The sequence below is a fragment of the Xenopus tropicalis genome, chromosome 4 (assembly GCF_000004195.4).
Source record: "Xenopus tropicalis strain Nigerian chromosome 4, UCB_Xtro_10.0, whole genome shotgun sequence".
Classification (NCBI taxonomy): domain Eukaryota; kingdom Metazoa; phylum Chordata; class Amphibia; order Anura; family Pipidae; genus Xenopus; species Xenopus tropicalis.
The window spans coordinates 63,568,481-63,588,083 of NC_030680.2; the positions used below are offsets into that span (position 1 = coordinate 63,568,481).

At 37.2% G+C, this 19,603-nt stretch overlaps 1 protein-coding gene across 1 annotated transcript in view; it reads right to left on the reverse strand.

Moving 5' to 3' along the window:
- cdh13 (cadherin 13) overlaps nucleotides 1-19,142 on the reverse strand; it is a 512,601-nt gene extending 493,459 nt beyond the window's left edge. Inside the window, 1 exon segment of the mRNA NM_001103078.1 lies at nucleotides 19,057-19,142. Coding sequence (NP_001096548.1) covers nucleotides 19,057-19,101 — 45 coding nt within the window. The 5' untranslated portion in view covers nucleotides 19,102-19,142.
- Nucleotides 19,143-19,603: the final 461 nt, after the last annotated feature.

Genomic DNA, 19,603 nt, shown 5'->3' on the forward strand with positions numbered 1-19,603 from the left:
GTGGAGTACCGCAGGGGTCAGTCCTTGGTCCTTTGCTTTTTAACTTGTTTATTAATGACCTGGAGGTGGGCATAGAGAGTACTGTTTCTATTTTTGCTGATGACACTAAATTGTGCAAAACTATAAGTTCCATGCAGGATGCTGCCGCTTTGCAGAGCGATTTGACAAAATTGGAAAACTGGGCAGCAAACTGGAAAATGAGGTTCAATGTTGACAAGTGCAAAGTTATGCACTTTGGTAGGAATAATATAAACGCAAACTATCTACTGAATGGTAGTGTGTTGGGGGCATCCTTAATGGAGAAGGATCTAGGGGTTTTTGTAGATCATAAGTTGTCTAATTCCAGGCAGTGTCATTCTGTGGCTACTACAGCAAATAATGTGCTGTCTTGTATAAAAAAGGGCATTGACTCAAGGGATGAGAACATATTTTTGCCGCTTTATAGGTCCCTGGTAAGGCCTCACCTTGAGTATGCGGTGCAGTTTTGGGCTCCAGTCCTTAAGAAGGATATTAATGAGCTGGAGAGAGTGCAGAGACGTGCAACTAAACTGGTAAAGGGGATGGAAGATTTAAGCTATGAGGTTAGACTGTCGAGGTTGGGGTTGTTTTCTCTGGAAAAGAGGCGCTTGCGAGGGGACATGATTACTCTGTACAAGTACATTAGAGGGGATTATAGGCAGTTGGGGGATGTTCTTTTTTCCCATAAAAACAATCAGCGCACCAGAGGTCACCCCTATAGATTAGAGGAACAGAGCTTCCATTTGAAGCAGCGTAGGTGGTTTTTCACGGTGAGAGCAGTGAGGCTGTGGAATGCCCTTCCTAGTGATGTGGTAATGGCAGACTCTGTTAATGCCTTTAAGAGGGGCCTGGATGAGTTTTTGAACAAGCAGAATATCCAAGGCTATTGTGATACTAATATCTACAGTTAGTATTACTGGTTGTATATATATAGTTTATGTATGTGAGTGTATAGATTGGTTAGTATAGGTTGTGTGCTGGGTTTACTCGGATGGGTTGAACTTGATGGACAATGGTCTTTTTTCAACCCTATGTAACTATGTAACTATGTAACTATGTAACTTGTTGCAATTACCAATGCTCAGCAGAACAGCTGCTTAATAAAACTGCATCTAGTCACGTATTGCTGGCTTAACTCCATCCCATGTATGTATTTATTTAATTTAAAGGATGTTATACACAGAGTCCTTTGAAAACATAAGATATGATTTTGGCTGGAAATATGGGGGGTGCACAGCCAACTGCAATGTGGGAATATCACTCAATTAGATGTGGGGTAGAAAATGAAAGAAAATAATATGTAATGGTAATTGGTACCAAAAGTTATATATTTGGAATATCAGTATTTGCACCGATTACTGGAAACTATGGAAAAATTATTTCACCCGAAACTACAGCTCCTAATGTACTTTCTATATATTTATATAAAACTTTATTTATAGCAGTACTAGGATAAGCGGCTGTAATACAGTATATGCTCTTTTCCTTCTTTGTTGGAACTTTTAGTATTGTGAATTAAGTTCTTGACATCTCCGGAATGATATATAAACCACAATTTCTTTGCAAACTTGATATATATAATTAGATTTACTTCATTTGACCATTACAGCTTAGCTGACAGATTTATGACTTATTTCACTGGATGAGAGAGGACTGGAACGTGGCAAGATCCTGCAATGATGTCTTTTTTTTAAAGCCAGCAGAAAATGTAAAAAAAAAAGCACATAAGCGCTTTCTTTTTTTTTTTATCATGCTACTGTTTAATGTGCCACATCAGGAAACTTTTAGAAAATCAATGTTACCCAGGTCTTTTGGGATACCATTTTAGAACACTGTTAACTCTAGATATGCGTCATTAAATCCAAAACCACAACTCATAACTTTCCTTATTAGCTCTTTTTATGATCACTGTACTTACTTATTTCTTTTTCCATGGTGAGGGTACAATATATACTCAATACTGATACACTAATAGTCTCATAGGTATAACTTCTTACATTTTCTGGAGGAAGAATCTGTAACTGTTATAATACACTAATATATTTATCACAATACCCTGATATATTTATCACAGATTGATTATCATACACTGATTATAGTAGAACAGAATGATCATTTAACACCAAACCCCTAATTTTAAATGGCCACCTTGGGGGTAAAATACATGTATATTAAACCAAGTAAAATGTGTAATAATTGTTACAATCATGTTCAAAATAATTATATGGTTATTATACAGGATTGCCTTTTATTCCACAAAAAATATGAAATGATTTGATTTAAGCGAAATCAACATAAAACTAAAACATTGATTTAATAAACTACAGTTTTCCATACAGTTACAATATATAATATATATACGATATAATATACAGTATGCCTGTTTTAGGTTTAAGCTATGTTTATTATGGTTATTATACAGATTAGTCTGTTCCCAATTGACCACAAATATTCCTCTTAAATGCAGTTCTATAGCATTGCTTATTTGTAAATATGTATGGTATTTATTTATATAGAACCACAATTGTAAGCACTGTTTTACAATCAAAATGACATGCACTGACTTTTGCAAAAATTTTTGCACACGTTTTGCGGGAAAAAAATCCACCAATGACGAATCGCAGAAATTCGCCGCAAATCCATGCCTGGTGAAAAATTTTACTCATCACAAACAGGCATATAGTTATTGTGTTATAAAGTAACAATAAATAAATCAGTGCTTAAGAGCTAAGAGCTTTTAGTACCTAGTTTGGATAAGGTCCTTGCCCCAAGGAGTTTACAATCTATTTGGAACAGGAAACAAACAGAAACAAAAAGGGGTGGGGTATAAGTGCATGGGATAGGGGTATATTGCTGTAGAGGAAGGCTAGCAAAGTGCTTCATCTAGAAGGTGGTTTTTAAGGAGCTTAGAGAAAAGTGTAAGTGTGGGAGCTTTCCTGATACTAGATGATAGCACATTCCAGAGACGGGGCACAATCAATAATTCCTAATTGCTTATCCATGCCTCTCTAATCGGTAGTCATCTCTTGCTTGCAGGCAGCCAATTCCTGAGTTAACCCTTCTCTGGCCCCTACAAGCTGTACTGCTAATTTGAAACCAAGCATCACATTCAGACTTGGAATCTTGGGTGGCTGCTCACTTTCACCTTGAGAGACTGTTTGAAGAAGAGCAAATGAAGGCCTTAGTTGGTCTTAGTGAAGATTGTTTGCACATGAATGAAACTGGCTACAGGATGGGGTACAGAGGGTGGTTGTTAGAGTTCAAAATGGGGTCCCGCAAGGCTCTGTATTGGGTCCACTTTTATTTAACTTGTTTATTGATTACTTCTGGGCGGCTAAGTGGCAGATGAGATTTAATGTGGATAAATGTAAGGTCATGCACCTGGGATGTAAATATATGCATGCCACTTATACTCTTAATGGGACTGCACTAGGCAAATCCATAATGGAGAAGGAATACTTAAAGATTATAAACTTGGCTGTAGCAAGCAATGCCAGGCAGCAGCAGTAAGGGCAAACAAGGTTTTGAGCTGGTATAAAAGGGGCATAAATCCGTGGGGGGAGGGGGGAATCTTCCACTTTACAGAGCCCTGGTAAGGCTCCATCTAGAATATGCTGTGCATTTTTGGTCCTGTGCTCAAACAGGATATTTTTAAGTTAGAGAGGGTCCAAAGAAGGGCAACTAAGCTGGTAAGAGGTATGAAAAGTCCTAATTATGGGCAAAGACTGGCCAAGTTGGGGTTGTTTATATTTAAAAAGAGAAGCGATTAAGGGGTGACATGATAACTATGTATAAATATATAAGGGGATCATATAATAATCTCTCCAATGCTTTATTTACCAGTAGGTCCTTCAAGCAGACATGAGGGCACCCATTCTGATTAGAAGGCGGTTCTATCTTAATCTACAGAAAGGGTTTTTTACAGTGAGAGCTATGCAGTTCTGGAATTCCCTCCATGAACCAGTCATACTGGCTCATACATTATATAGCTTTAAGAAGGGGTTGGATGGCTTTTTAGCAAGTGAGGGAATACAGGGTTATGGGAGATAGCTCTCAGTACAAGTGAGGAAATACAGGGTTATGGGAGATAGCTTTTAGTACAAGTTGATCCAGGGACTGGTCCGATTGCCATCTTAGTAAGGATTTTTTTTCCCCTCTGTGGCAAATTAGAGAAGCTTCAGATGGGATTTTTGCCTTCCTCTGGATCAACTAGCAGTTAGGCAGGTTATATATAGGCATTATAGGCATAAAAGGGTTAAACTTTATGGATGTGTGTTTGTGTTTTTTTTTTTTTTTTTCAACCAAACTTACTATGTTACTATATTACTAAGTAAGGGCACTTGCAAGAACACGTCCGTTTTTATTTACAAACAGTAGACAATTAGTTTATCATTGGGATCCTATTATTGCCTGTGTGAGTAATTGTAAATGTCTGTGTGAAAGTATATATGTTAAACTAGCTATTAATGTCTGACATAGACTGCCAAGCTGGTTCCTCTTAAAGAGATACTGACACCAGAAATTAAACCTTTTTAAACATTGATTATAACATTGTCTTTGCATACTATTTATATTAATGATTAATAGGGTATGGACTGGTGGTATGAGTCCTGTTTGGCTGGTACCACCACTTAAACCTCATCAAATGAGTTACAAAGTGCCATCTTGGGAACTTTATGATCATATACATGCTAATGAAACCCTTGATTTTGAAAATGTATGCACTTGCAAATGATTCATTATTACTGAAACGTGGGGCAGTCTCCTTTTTTGTATGAGAATGCATATGCTTATGTGAGATTGTATGCATGATGACATGCAGCAGTGCAGTTATCTGTGTGTGACTATCTTTCCCTGTATGAGTGCATTTGTCTGTCTGAATGTGTGCTATGTTTGATGTTATAGAAAGATAGCGTTTGTGGGTCCAAGTACTCAATATGTTACACTTAAATGTTTGCAGTACCTAATTCTGCATTACCAGAAACCCACATCTTTATGTGCTTTCAATTGCCCATTATGGTATATCGTATACGTATCAGCATGAGATGTGTTTTTATCTGATGAAAGCCAAATGATCTATGTTTTTTAATTTTTAATATGGAATATATATTATAAATGGTAAATCAAGTTGAGGATAACTAGTTTTGCAAGAAATCCATAAAACAATGACTATTATATTCCTTTGGATGCAATATAGTGGTGTCTAAAACTTTAAAACTGGTGCTCACACACTGAAAGCCAATAATGATATTTGCCTCAGGGGAAAACGCATATTGATTTTGATTACAAACCTGAAATTTCCATTGCTGGAAACTGGATTTGTTAACATGAATATAATAAAGTCGCTTGAAGAAAAATTCCCATTTCAGCAGCTATAATAGGATTTCCTTCAATCTCTGTATGGAACTTAGAGAGGATGCAACACATTCCACCTGCTGCCACAGGGGACTCTGGGAAATCAGATATAGCGATTGAAGAAAATATACTCAGATTTGTAGTCCAGCCAAATTTCATTTTATTTAATTTACTGGTTTGTGCATGATATTTTGAAACTGTAGAGTCAAATTGCCATTTCATGCTGAAAGTGTATGATATATGCAGTACTATGAGGCTGTATTGGACCTACTTAGTTAATTAATCCTCTTTTCCTTCCTCTCTTTTTTCTCCACCTAAGGAGAACAATCTAATTTTATAACATATGTATAAAAATGCATTTTGATGCTTTCTGGAACATCTCCTGACCTACCAAAGCAGCACAATTCACTGTTAAAAGCAGTACAAACTGCTTTGCCTTAACTACAAAATAACATTATTAATTGAACAAGAAGACATATCTCAAGCTGTAAAAATGTGCATTTTGTTCACTTGATTTATAAAGGCAAGTTCATTTTGTGTCTTCATATGTCCATTTTAAGCTACATCAAAGCTACTGTGATATAAGGGGGAAGCATTACAGTTTGCCTCTCTAAACAACACCATTCTTTCCTTTAAATCTTTCAAACCATTAAGTCTGATTGACAGACGACCTTGCATCAACACTCAGCAGGAAATGAAAGACATACCAAAACCTAAGAAATCTACTGCTTTTACAAATAGTTACAAGTGAGTCATGGCTCCAAATGAGAAACAAGAGATCCTTGTTTTGTTAAAAAAAAAAAAAACAAAGAAGAAAATTGGGCTGTAGAAAAAGATGGCTCTAAAAGGAAGATAGTTGGCGCTTATTCTAACTTGCACAAGTACAGTTGCCAATAGCAATTAATGAGCAATTACTTTTCATTGGTGTTAGAAAATAAGAACTGATTGGCTGCTGTTGGCAATGACACTTGTGCAAGGCGGCAACTATGTTTACTCTAATATGTGATAAAGTATAGGTAATCATATTATAGTACAGATAAATACAAGTGACAAGTTTGCATAACACCTTGCATCAACATTCAGCAGGAAATGCTAATATGTGATAAGGTATAGGTAATCATATTATAGTACAGATAAATACAGGATCCCTTTCTCCAGAAATCTCTGCATTACAGGTCATAGAGTCCATTTTAAGCAAATAATTCCTATTTTTTTAATGGGTTCATTTTTCTCTCCCTCTCTCTCTCTAAGCTTTATGAATCTATTTATTAATTGGTGACAAAACAATCCTATTGGATGACTAACTGGCTGTTGGATATCCAAATTGCAGAAAGATCACTTTTCCAGAAAATCCCAGGTCTAAAGCATTCATGATAGTACATCCTATATCTGTAATAATAAAAATGTTTTACGTCTGGCTAGTATCCATACAATAATCAGTTTTATTAATTTTTGGTCAAAAAGGGATCTAAAACTACAAATATTTCTACATAAAATCACATTTCCATATTATGATTCTACCTTCCATTCTACCTTTAATCACTTCATATTAGGGAGCTTATGACCAAGTAATGGTTCCACTTGTCATATGCTTGCAAATCATAACACTTTTTGAGAATGGCAATAGAAGTTATCTTCTGTGCATTTTCTTGACATCAAACAGACAAATCAAACAAAGTCTGACATGCATTAAAAATGATCACTCTGCATGAATTTAAGATCAAGGGAAATTTTCCCTCTGTAACTGCTTTTACAGCTGAAGTTTTGCAGTGATTTATTTCAAAGCTTTGCTATAAAGATCCGCAGCCTTTTTGGTGTACAGGGAGCCCTCTTCTGGAGACTTGCAAAAATCTAGAGAAATTTTCTGTTTTACCAATGTTACATTCTGACCTTTTTTTTTTTTTTTTGCATTGTAAACCAAAAAAAAGTCAAATACATCTTATTAAGTGCTACATTTTGAATAATTGCTACGTAAGAATAATCAAAATTCCTTTTAACCTCCATGGATAATCCAACTTTAGCATAAAAGAGCACTTAAAAGCCAGATATATAGATCAAAAGATATCTATCCTCATTTCAGTGTACAGACTCAGGTCTACGGTATGATCGGAACAAAGGAAAGGATATCATTTGCAGGATTTGCCTAAGGCTTCACTGGCTGTATTTTATTTTAGAACAGCTTACTGAGCTAAAAGTATGAACTTAAAAAAATACCTAGTAGCATCCATAGGGGAAACTAATTCTTCTTTTGTTCATCTGTTTGAAAATACAAAACATATTCTATGAAGAAAACTGGGGGTACCATGATTAAATAAGGGCACAATAAAAATAGAATTAGAAACACAAGACTTAATAGCCTCTAAGATGGTATGTATATTTCCCACTAACTGATGGAGAAAGTCACTGGTTGTGAAAAGGGAATATACATTGAAAAACATGAGTTGAAGTCATATTTAAATACTATACTGTAAACACTTTTTGCAATGCATGACTTACAGATAGCAATGTAAACCAGTTAGGAAATTGGATGCAGAAGATTAACCATATATATTCTGGTTTTGATGAGAAAAATCTGGTTCATAACTGGCTTAATGGTTCCAATCTTTCAGCCTCATGCTAAGGTTAGAGATATACCAGGCGATTCAGTCATCATTTCAATGTTGCAAAACTCAAGGTGACAAAAAGGCCAGGATGATCCTTACCACTATAGTCAATGAGAAACTCTACAAGTATGCCACACAGGTCTGATTACCACGCAAAAATGTGTTATCCGGATTTGACTAACACTTTCTGTTGTTTCTGTTGACTATAAAAAAAGAAACAAGTTACTGCTTGCAGTAGATTCCCTATGCAAAAATAAAGGTGATTTAAAAATGTTGGAATCCTCTATGGGACATAAATATAAAACTACCCATAAGTCCATATGTAGCCCTTTTCTGCTGCTGAAAGTAAATCTTATGCCTCCCTACTGGGCAATAATAGAGAGATAAAGTTGACAAGTTTGCAGAACACTGTAACCTTAAATAACTTGCAGACATATGGACATCTCTTTATATGGACCCTGAGGTACCATCCATCACTAGGTGAAGCCCACAGAGGTATATTACTCCAGGAATGTATAGTTTCCTGATCCTAACCACTTGGGTCCCTATAATGGCAGCATTGACACTGCAGGGAACTAAGCCTCAATACTTTCCTCGTCAGAGTCTGCTCACTAACATCTCCTACACCTATCTTCCTCTCCTGGAGTGAACTATAACAGAAACTGACCTGACACGTACTTCTCCTTTACTGGCACCTTCATCCCAGGTCCTCCAGCACCACAGCACTTGCTCCAGCAAATATACAGACCAAAAAGAGGTGGAGCACATGGAACCTTCTCTTTGTATTAAATAGAGCAGTGGCATCTTCTGGCCAGATCCTAAACTGCTAGGAGAATACTTGAACACAGGAAAGGAAAACAGCTTCCCTTCTATAACTGAGAACCCAATCTAGCCTAGAGGACAAAAGGACCTAAAGGTTGGCATCACCATTACCCTCCTCCATCATATTTTCCTAGTTGTATTACTGTTGTCTTTCTGATTTGCTTATTTTCCATCTCACATTATCTTTTTCAGTTTCCTCCTCCATTTTAATGTCTTTTAGATCCATTAAATATAGATGAAAATATGTAAGGTAATTCTACCGGCAATACAGAAAGAGGTTTTTTCCATTCTGCAAGCAATATGCACACATTAGTTCTCTAAACACTGCATTTAGAAGAAACCTCTAATAAAGGGAAAAGCATTGCTTCTTTTTGTAGCTGAAATTGATTATTGACTAAGTAGCAGGAAAAAACTTCTGTTCAAACTTCAAAAGTGTTCTATGCTTCAAAAGTCACCAACTCTGAATAAACTGATTGTGATAAGGCATAAAGTCAAATGACTGAAAACCTGGAGGAAGCCTTTCTAAGCCAGGTACATGTTTATCTTAAGGGTACTGATGTTCACCTTAGAGATTTGGATTAGAAATTGAGCACTACATAATGTAGGGAGGTGGTTCAACCCAATTGTGGTAAGACTAGTATACTGTGAAATACAGCATACTGTGTTATAATGTATGGATGCAGGTAATTGCTTAAAAATATTTTATTTTCATATGATACTTAAATGTGTTGAATAGTCCTGAAAATGATGCTATACTGTGCATATGCCTACATATTGCAGTGCACTGGTCTAGGTGATAAAGCATATATTATGCACCATATCTGTAATAGAAGCACCTGTACTCTGAGAGGTTAGTTATTATTATGGATGAACAAATACACAATTTTTGGATTTGGCCAAATACCAAATTCTCCACAAAATATTTGGCTAAATACCAAATTAGATTATTACCCTATAAACAATTGCACCTTTGCAATGTGAACAAAATGAATTATATAAAGCTGTCCAGAGCTTTTATGTCACAAGTGTTCAGCCAAACCAAATGCGAATTGTGTAAAAGGTGTAAGTCTAGGCCTATATATAACATTGTGATATCACTTCAGGATACCTTACACTTTAGTTAGTGGTAAGCTATTACAATTGGAAGTTATAACTCTGTGGCATTTTAAAGCATTAGGTACAATGTTTCATTTACATTACATACAATTTTAAATGAATGCTTGGCATATGCATTTAGTTTTCTGTAGGATATTTAGTGCACTTTATTTAAATCTGCTCACTTTATACTAGTAAAAAGTCAGTTTGGCTGCAAATAATTTCTTAAATGATTATTAGTGCATATCTATGAAAAGTAAATGTTAAAAGAGAGAAAGAGTGGTGTAGGCCAGACGCATGGTATAAAGCTGGTTAGAAAATGATTTTGCTTTTGACCTACGAACTCCACCTTCAAGTGTGGAGAGGTTGGATTTACTGTATCAAAACCTCACCCCAATCCACATGTTTAACCTAACAGGCTAAGATCTAGCGACAGGTAGTCATCATAGGCAGCTTGCTGTTTGTGTTTGTTGGGGATGAAGAAAGAAGTGCTGCTCTGTAGAATAATTATTGACTTCTGGCAAAGACTGGCACAAACTTTCCCTACCAAAATTGATGTCAAGCGACATCAACACCCGTAGGACCTGAGCTCCTTCTGCCACCTGCAACCTAACCACCCCACTTCCGCCTACAGGAGCAGCTATTTATATACACATGCCTGCCTTGCTCCACACCTTCCGTGAAGTCAGAGATGGGCATGTTGGGCACAGGTATATAAAGGGCCACAGAGCAGTGGGCTGGGTTGGGCGTGGGTTGGGAGAGTGCGAGTTAAGGTTGAGTGCGGGTGGAATTTTTGTAAAAAGTTTTTCCAAAGTAACATAGTAAATGAGGTATACAAAGCTTTTTGTAGTAAGCCCTAATTAATTACACATCTTTATACAGCAAGGCTTTTAAAAAAATAATTTACTAAAGAAATGTACTGATAAAGAAAAAAGAGATGCTGAACCCAATTTGTAATTTAGTACCATATGGGTCATTTATTATAGTCTTTGCCCTTACCCTCCCCATAGTAAATAAGTCCCCTAACAAAGATGTATTGATAACTAATGCTCTAGTAAGACAAAAGTATTCTATAGAATTTTACACATTTTTTTCTCCGAATATATAATATAAAATGTGTTTCATGTTTAAATTCTATCACTTTAGTACCCTGCAATAACTATTTGCAAACAGGGTTCTCTGGTCTTGGAAGGGTTCACACGTCAGGTGTCCATTTATATGAAATGTGCTAAAATCCTCTCGGGCTGAAGAAAAAAATAGAAGCTGCTTGTTAAAGAACTGAAAATGCAAAATGAGTGAAATGTGGAAGAAATCTAAGGATGGATGCCAAACGTGTTTCATTAGGTACTGAATAATGGAAGGATGTCTGTTACTGGAATATGAGACTCGCACTACTAAGCTTAAAGGCATAAAGGGACTGAGAAATATTTAAATATGGATACTGCATAATTTAGAGTGCTCTTTTCTATTGAATGTCGATATATCTTTGATAAGATGGAATATCTTTTTTCATAACTATAATTTGTAACTCTGACAGGGCACTTCCTTATCTCTTGATAAAAACATGTTCATATTACAAGATTTTTAGTGATTATCAATCATTACTGAAGGTTACTTTGTGGTTATAGCATTCTGTACAATAAAACCAAAGAACCTCACATTCACTGGAATGATACTGGACTTTTCTTTAAATACACAGAGTAGTTTTGAGTCAGTGCTGGGAGTGGAGAAGGATTGTGGTGGGATATTGTACCTGGACTTAGAGTTTGTCCTTATCAGACAAACATGCTTTTTTGTGCAGCCTCTGCCATTGGAGCAGAAAACCAGGAGAGGGATGCTGGGCCTAATGTGTCATATATTGCAGGGATCAACCTTAAACTTTTGAAATACTTAATATTTACAAATGATTGAGGCCCTTGCATTTTACCCCCCTTATATTCTTTTATCATTATATATTTGATTTTGCCTTTCAAGGTAAACCAAACCACTACTATGTTGTGTTCCAAATATTGCTGGTCTGTGTTCCAATAAGAAATGGAATATAATTTCAAGAAATATGGCTAAACCTAGGAGAGTCACATTTGCTTTATATGCCATGATATGAAATTAAGGCTTCTTAATTTTACTTTTTGCTCCTACTTTTGTGTGGCCATCAGGTCCAGTGTGCAAACCATTTTCAATTGTATAGTAAGAAAAATTATTATTTCAAACTTAGAACAAATTAGAACAAATTTTCCACTGCTAGACATTTGGTTTGGCATGGGGTACAGTAAAGAGAGGTGTGTCCTTAGACATCTGCATTTCTTTAAGATGTTTCCAAAATTCCAACATTTTTAACATATTTTACAAATGTTGTTCCATAAGAGAGTGACCCATATACTAGAAGACAAGACAAGATAATCTACAGAAAAACTCTGCAAACAGGCTTGCCAAAAGAAATTTGCCAGGACATTAGTGCTTGTGAATCTAAAGGTTCCTACTTTCAAAAAGACATTGGCTATCTCTAAAACTCTTTTACATGAATTCTTGTATAATAACATTGATAGAGCCTAAAGTCAGATACTGTTTAAATCAGATACATCTAGAACTAAAGCTGGACATATACATGTCTATAATACTGTACAAAATGAAATTTCCTATGATTTTCAGTATGTGAATGGTGGGCTAATGATCCTGATTGTTTCCATAGATAGCAGTCAGTTCATGGATTGGCCACATTTAAAAACCTGACAATGCACCATATCTACCAGTGTATTGTGCATTGGCAGATTAGGAAGTGAATAGGAACTGCAGTTCCTCTTCCCTTCCTGCTCTTGCAATCATTTGGCCTGTCAGCCTGAAGAAACTGAACAATACTCAGGCCATTAAGTGGTACAGTATCTGTCCATTTGTCCCTATCTGTCTATTTGGCCTTTAAGCGAATTGGTTGTATACTGTGCAAGATTGTGGTGTGTATGGCCATTTTAAGGGGGAAGACTCATGGGGATATTAGTCGATGCAACTTTTTTGAAAAAAAGTCAGTCATGGCGACCAGTTATGGTGACTTTTCCACCGTAGGGTACTGTATAAGTCGCTGCTACTAATCACATGCCAGTTTTTGCTGTGTGGATTACTCGCTGCGACTTTTAAAAAAGTTGCGCCTATTAGTAGTCGCCTAGTGTGTCTTGGCCCTTAGTCATACAAGGCATTTAAATGCAAATATACTACAGGGACAATCAACACATGATTTGGCACAGGCTGGTTTCCACCAACATCAGTGTCTATATTTTTATATGATAATCTCAGGTGCAAGGGGTGAAAGTGAATTGCAGTAACTTTTGAGTGTTACAATTCTCTAATGATCTTTTAAAAAAAAAAACAAAAAAAACACAGTAAAAATACTATAATATTAAATGAATACATTTTTTTAAAAGAATATAAAAAATATACAATATATAAAATATTATGTAGCTCAAGAAATACTATACTTTATGTGTGTCAACTGAATCAGTAAGCGGTAATATTTTGGTGTGGGCACACATATATATTCTCCACATATCTGCAGTTTTTATGCATGTGGAATTGAGCATAAGCATTTTGAGAAATCATCCATAAGAGAAACTAAAATGTGACATTAGTCTTGGTGTCTCGGTAAAAAGCTCAGTAAAGGCAAACTGTAAGACAATAACGAATCTCATAACCAAAATGAAGTGAGTGATGTTCTTCCTCCCTGCTCCAATAGGGTGCATGTATAAGTGGTAACAAAACTCTTCTTACTCTTCTCTGTCATTAGGACATTTCTTGCACCACAAGTTGGACATTGCACACATCAATTATTGTCTAATTAGTTTTAAATTCTAACCACTAATTGTATAATGAGAGCCACTTCTAATTCTATAAATAATTAAGCACAATAACCGGCATCAAACATTACAAAATATCATGCTGATCAAATATCAGGTGCCCAGTGCAGAATCTGCAGTTCTCACTTCCACTTCTCAAACAATAGAGATGTATTAAAAACCTGTGATGCTGTTTGGCTCAAAACCAATCAATCTCACAATTTAAGTGATAAAACCATGTGACATCTATAAAAAATGAATATACAATGTGTTAAGCTGTTGCCAAGGGTTCAAATGATCCCATGTTTACATATTTAGACAAATTATGAATTGGCTGAAGGTGTTGACAAAGCTGCCCAAAATAACATTTTCCTCTGCGGTTTACACATGTTGCTATTTAAAGATTACTCAGTGCTTAGCTAGTAATTAGTTAGCTTAATTGCCAAGTGTGTTTATGTTTCACAGTGATGAAAAGGTGGAATAGGCAGAATATTATCATTTGTAACATGCACTGCAAATAAATCTAGCTTTCTGAAAATTAGGTCTACACTATCCAACAACACTTCCGCTGCACGTGTGAGCACGTATAAAGGTGTTTTTCCATATATGACTGTTTGTTCAAATAGTTATATAGTTACATTGTTTCTTTTTGAAGAAAGTCAAATGTCTATCAAGTGTGGCGCAAGGCGGCACATCACTATATGAAGAGAGGCAAGTTTATAACAACGACATATTCATAAAATAGATAGAAAATTGTCAGTACTACTACGTCAGAATGACCACAAACATTGCTTCTGTAAAACTGCCCCCAGGAAGGCCCAGTTCAAATTTGCGGTGCAATAATTGTGTCATAGTTATATAGCAGGTCTTTCATTGTATATAGACTTTAGATGTTCAGTTATCTAAGTCAATAAAGTTACATTAAATTATTTTAAACGCTGAATCTGAATCCTGCAGAAATTGCTGGGATTAAGCCAATTCTATATTCAGTGTATCTCTAGTTCACACGCACAGAAAACTAGGGTACATCCATGTTTTTTTTGCGTTGACAAATTAAGATTTGTAGCATAATGCATTTGAGCTAATTACAGTCAGCTATGCAACACATGGATTTCATAATATGTCAGAATGAGAACAACAACCTTTTGCATTTGAAAGGTTACAGAAATTCAAATGGACACTCATTCATTCCAGTTGTTTTTGGTGTATATCACACAACACAGTAACAAACAGTGTGCTAAGGGTCTTTCTGAAAAAGTAACTCTTCTTGTAAAACTTAGTTTTGTCATGTGACAAACCCAGTTTTGTACCTTGCAACAAAGGTTCAAAGATGCCGAAGATTCAATTCCAGCACCTCTCCGATGGATGCAAGAATGCAATTCCAGCACCTCTCAATGGATGCAAGAATGCAATTCCAGCACCTCTCAATGGATGCAAGAATGCAATTCCAGCACCTCTCAATGGGTGCAAGAATGCAATTCCAGCACCTCTCAATGGATGCAAGAATGCAATTCCAGCACCTCCCAATGAATGCTCGAATGCAATTCCAGCACCTCTCAATGGATGCAAGAATGCAATTCCAGCACCTCCCAATGGATGCAAGAATGCAATTCCAGCACCTCCCAATGGATGCAAGAATGCAATTCCAGCACCTCTCAATGAATGCAAGAATGCAATTCCAGCACCTCTCAATGAATGCAAGAATGCAATTCCAGCACCTCCCAATGGCTGAAAGAATGCAATTTCAGCACCTCGAAATGGATGCAAAAATGCAATTCCAGCACCTCCCAATGAATGCAAGAATGCAATTCCAGCACCTCCCAATACATGCAAAAGATGTTTATAAATATGAAAACCACAAAACTACTAAATCCTCCCTTACAAATAAGGTATTTCAAGCTGGATTTGCAGGGCTCACAGTTGTTTTTGGTGTATATCAACATTCCAGTTGTTTTTGTTGTGTATCACACAACACAGTAACAAACAGTGTGCTAAGGGAGGGGTCTTTCTGAAAAAGTAACTCTTCTTGTAAGACTTAGTTATGTCATGTAACAAACCCAGTTTTGTTCCTTGCATCATTTTTATTGTGAGCTGCAAACGAATTGTGGGTGCCAAAGATTCAATTCCAGCACCTCCCAATGAATGCGATTCCAGAACCTCCCAATGGATGCAAGACTGCAATTCCAGTACCTCCCAATGGATGCAAGAATGCAATTCCAGCACCTGCCAATGGATGCAAGACTGCAATTCCAGTACCTCCCAATGGATGCAAGAATGCAATTCCAGCACCTCCCAATGGATGCAAGAATGCAATTCCAGCACCTCCCAATAGATGCAAAAGATGGGAATGAATATGAAAACCACAAAACTGCTAAATCCTCCCTTACAAAAAACGTATTTCAAGCTGGATTTGCAGGGCTCACAGTAGGATTGGTGGGTATTCCTTGATAGCACATGTGCACATTACATTGTGTGGGCAAGTTAGTAAATTATTCCAGTGTGGCAGTTTGGTAATTTGTATACTTTTGAAACTTTTTACACACCTATTTGTGCAGACCCATAGGATAACAGTCTCTGGTAGCATTCTGTACCTGCTGCTTATATATATTATAAGAAAAATACTAACAAGTCACAATGATCACAACAGATTAGGCCCTTTGCTCCTCCTCGAGCACTATTAACAGCAAGTTTGCAGATGGCATGCCAGGTCAAACAATCAGTATGCCAAAAAAATTCTGAGATCCTGTGACAGATCAGTTAATAAAGAACTGCAATTTCAAATTCCCACAAGCTTTCCAGTGAGTATAGTGAAGTACAATACAAGTTGGTGTAATCTACATTACAAGCAATAAGTGATTGAAAAGCACTTTTTTGGGAGGAGTTATATTACTTTTTTACAACCAACAATTTGAAACATAAACATTTTTTTCTTCCATTTACAGTAAATGCATGCCAGTCCAACTCACCCCACATTGGTGCATTTTATCACACAACCTCTATAACATACAGACTCCTATATACTGTAATATTGTTTGCATAAAAACAGAACATACTTGTTTGATGATATTGACTTTCAGCTGTAATCTTCAGCAGAAAGCATATGGCTGGGATTGTTTTAACTCCACTACAGCCTAAATCACCCTTCTTGCAATCTTTCCCCAAAGAAAACCTTGCAGTTCAGCAGTATAATTACTGTAATAGTACAAAAAATCCAATAGCCTAGTTTTTATCTTCTCAAACAAAATCCATTTTATTCATGCTACACACCCTGAAAGGTATTGTGGACTTCACAATAGCAATAGCTATCACCAAGCGTTATTCACAAGGCGGTGAGAATTTTGTATCTGATTTTACTTTTTTCCCTATACAGAAGTATTCATAAAGTACCGTTAGCATTCTGTGCCTGTTCTAGCAGAATTCTTTGCCCTGTATGATTCAGATACTAAACCCTCATTCCACGACACTGATACATCAATTTTTCACAAAAGCAGATTTGTTTAATGTCATTGGCTCTTTCCATGGGACACCATCACAATCCATCTGAGTTGAAAGGCACTGCCTGTGTGTAAGCTCTGTATGGTCTTTATTATATTGCTCCGTTTCAAGACATCTCCAACTACAATCAACAGAAATGACCTCATATACTCTTTCTCCAGCATGCCGTGCCTCCATACTATCACAGCTCTTATTTCACTCCACATATTCATGTAATGAGATGACTGGGTATGTGGATGTTGATCCTTGTGCCAGCTGCACAGGCATTATGACTGAGACATTCCGGAATAACTTTCCTTTTGTTAGATATCTGAAACCAAATGCCTTCGTGTTTTTATATGTCTGTCTGCTGCTTATGTGTTTTCCAAGATACTTTATTGAACAAGCTTAGACTGGAATGTAATGCAGTTTAATTAAGCTTGACTTTCCTCTCCTTAGAGTTTAGGCTTATTGGAAACTCTCTTCCTTTTGGAGTTGGGCACTCATGCTATATTTTGTTTAAAAAATACTGATTAATCCATTCCTTGTCTATTAAATCTGCCAGTCCACATAGATATACTTAAATAGTTTCCAATGATATATATTAACATAAAACGATATAATAGTATTAATCACCCCCCTTGACACTTCTCTTGCACATTAATTCACACGCCTTATTAGCCAAAGTGCACATCAGAAAAAACAAAAATCTTTCCTCCCTTAACTTAATAATTAAAAAAAACATTTCTACTTAATTGCCCAAGGACACACATGCCCATACTTCAAAGCCAAGTCTTAAAGCACAAAGTCATCTTTTATGTGCAGCAGTTAAAAGAAATCCCCTTTGCTAAGCAATGTCTCATCTTTATTAACCCCAAAAGGTTGAGATGGGATTTGGAGGGCTTGCTGTGTTGGTGGTAAAAGGGTCCTACTTATCCCAAATAATGATTGCCCTAGGCTGCAGGCAATCTATAAGATTTGATTTAAAAAAAAAATGCAGCTTTTGCAGGGAATTAGCAAAACGTGGGAAGATCTGCATGGTGGGAGAAAGCTAAATCCCCAGCAGTGAGTGACAGCAGCAGCAGCAGCAGAAGCAGCAGAGCTATGCCTGGATGGAACAGCTATTTGGCTCCTGATATAGGGCTCCCTGGAAGCCTTAATAAGGGAAGGGTGTGGGGTTACAGTGCAGGGCTATGTACACAGGAGAAACTAAAAGGCAACAAGCTACTTTATAAAAAGCATCAAAGGTGTGTGTATGTAGTGTCTAGCCAGTTACAAGCAAGTCGTTCCCCTGTGCTCCAATGCTCCAAATAGCAAACTTCTGAGAAAATACTGGCTCCTTTCTACACAGAAGCAAAGGCACAACAATCCATAGACCTCCTCGGCATGTTAATGGGCAACTTCACATTAAAGCCAAAGCAGAACATAGATTCCCCCTCCTCTCACCCACCGCTCGGATCTTCAACCCCCCCCCCCCCCCCAAGTTCCAAAGCTGCGTCCCCAAATCCGTGCCGGGGCGAATCCTCTGCGGTAGTGAATGTAAGGTAAAAGGTTTGTCATGTCCACAACGGTTGGTAATTTCCCAGGAGAGGCGCAAAGAGCTTAAAAACCGAATCATTGTCATAAATAGCGTTTCCTCACTTTAGATCCATCAAAGGGCGGCACGACAATAGGAACCCCCTTTCCGTCTTCCCAGTAACCCCATTCTTACACCAGGACTCCGCGGTCCCGCTCAGCGAGTCTCACCTGCATTGCAAGAAACACCAGGGGCAGGGGGGACTCGTAGTCTCCAAAGATTAAAGAAGCAATAAAACCACCAGAAACGGGACGAGAAGCGCAGGGAAACAGAAGGAAAAGCTTTGCCTTACCTGGGACAGCACCATGGACAGGGCGACTTGCGATTTGTGATCCATATTGCCGAGCTAGCAGCGACTGGAGGCGTTTTCATTCATGCACTGAGGCTGCACTGTGCATATTTGCTGTGCGAGAGGAGGCTTTGCCTTGAGAGGCAGCCAACTTCCCAAATAGATCAGCAGCATCATCACAAGAGCATTGGATGGCGCCTGATGACCAGAACCAATGGCTTTCCAACTTGCATTTCATCTCAGCGTATCCCCATATTGGAATGCTCATATTGGGTGATAACAAACACCACATTTCTATTAAATGCTGTGTCTCCCCTTTATTTCCCACCTTGCAACTACTATGGGATTCACACCAGGCAACTGTGCCTTCACTGCAGTGCCATCATCTTTATTGCAGAGAGGTGAATGGAGATACAGTGATCTGAGTTTGTTTAAAAGAAATGGCTTGATATAAATCACTGGATTCTCTCTATAAAAATGGAAAAAAGGGGGAATAAATTCATTTTGCAGTTAGGAGCTGAGCTCCAGGGAAGGATGGCTGCCTGATCCA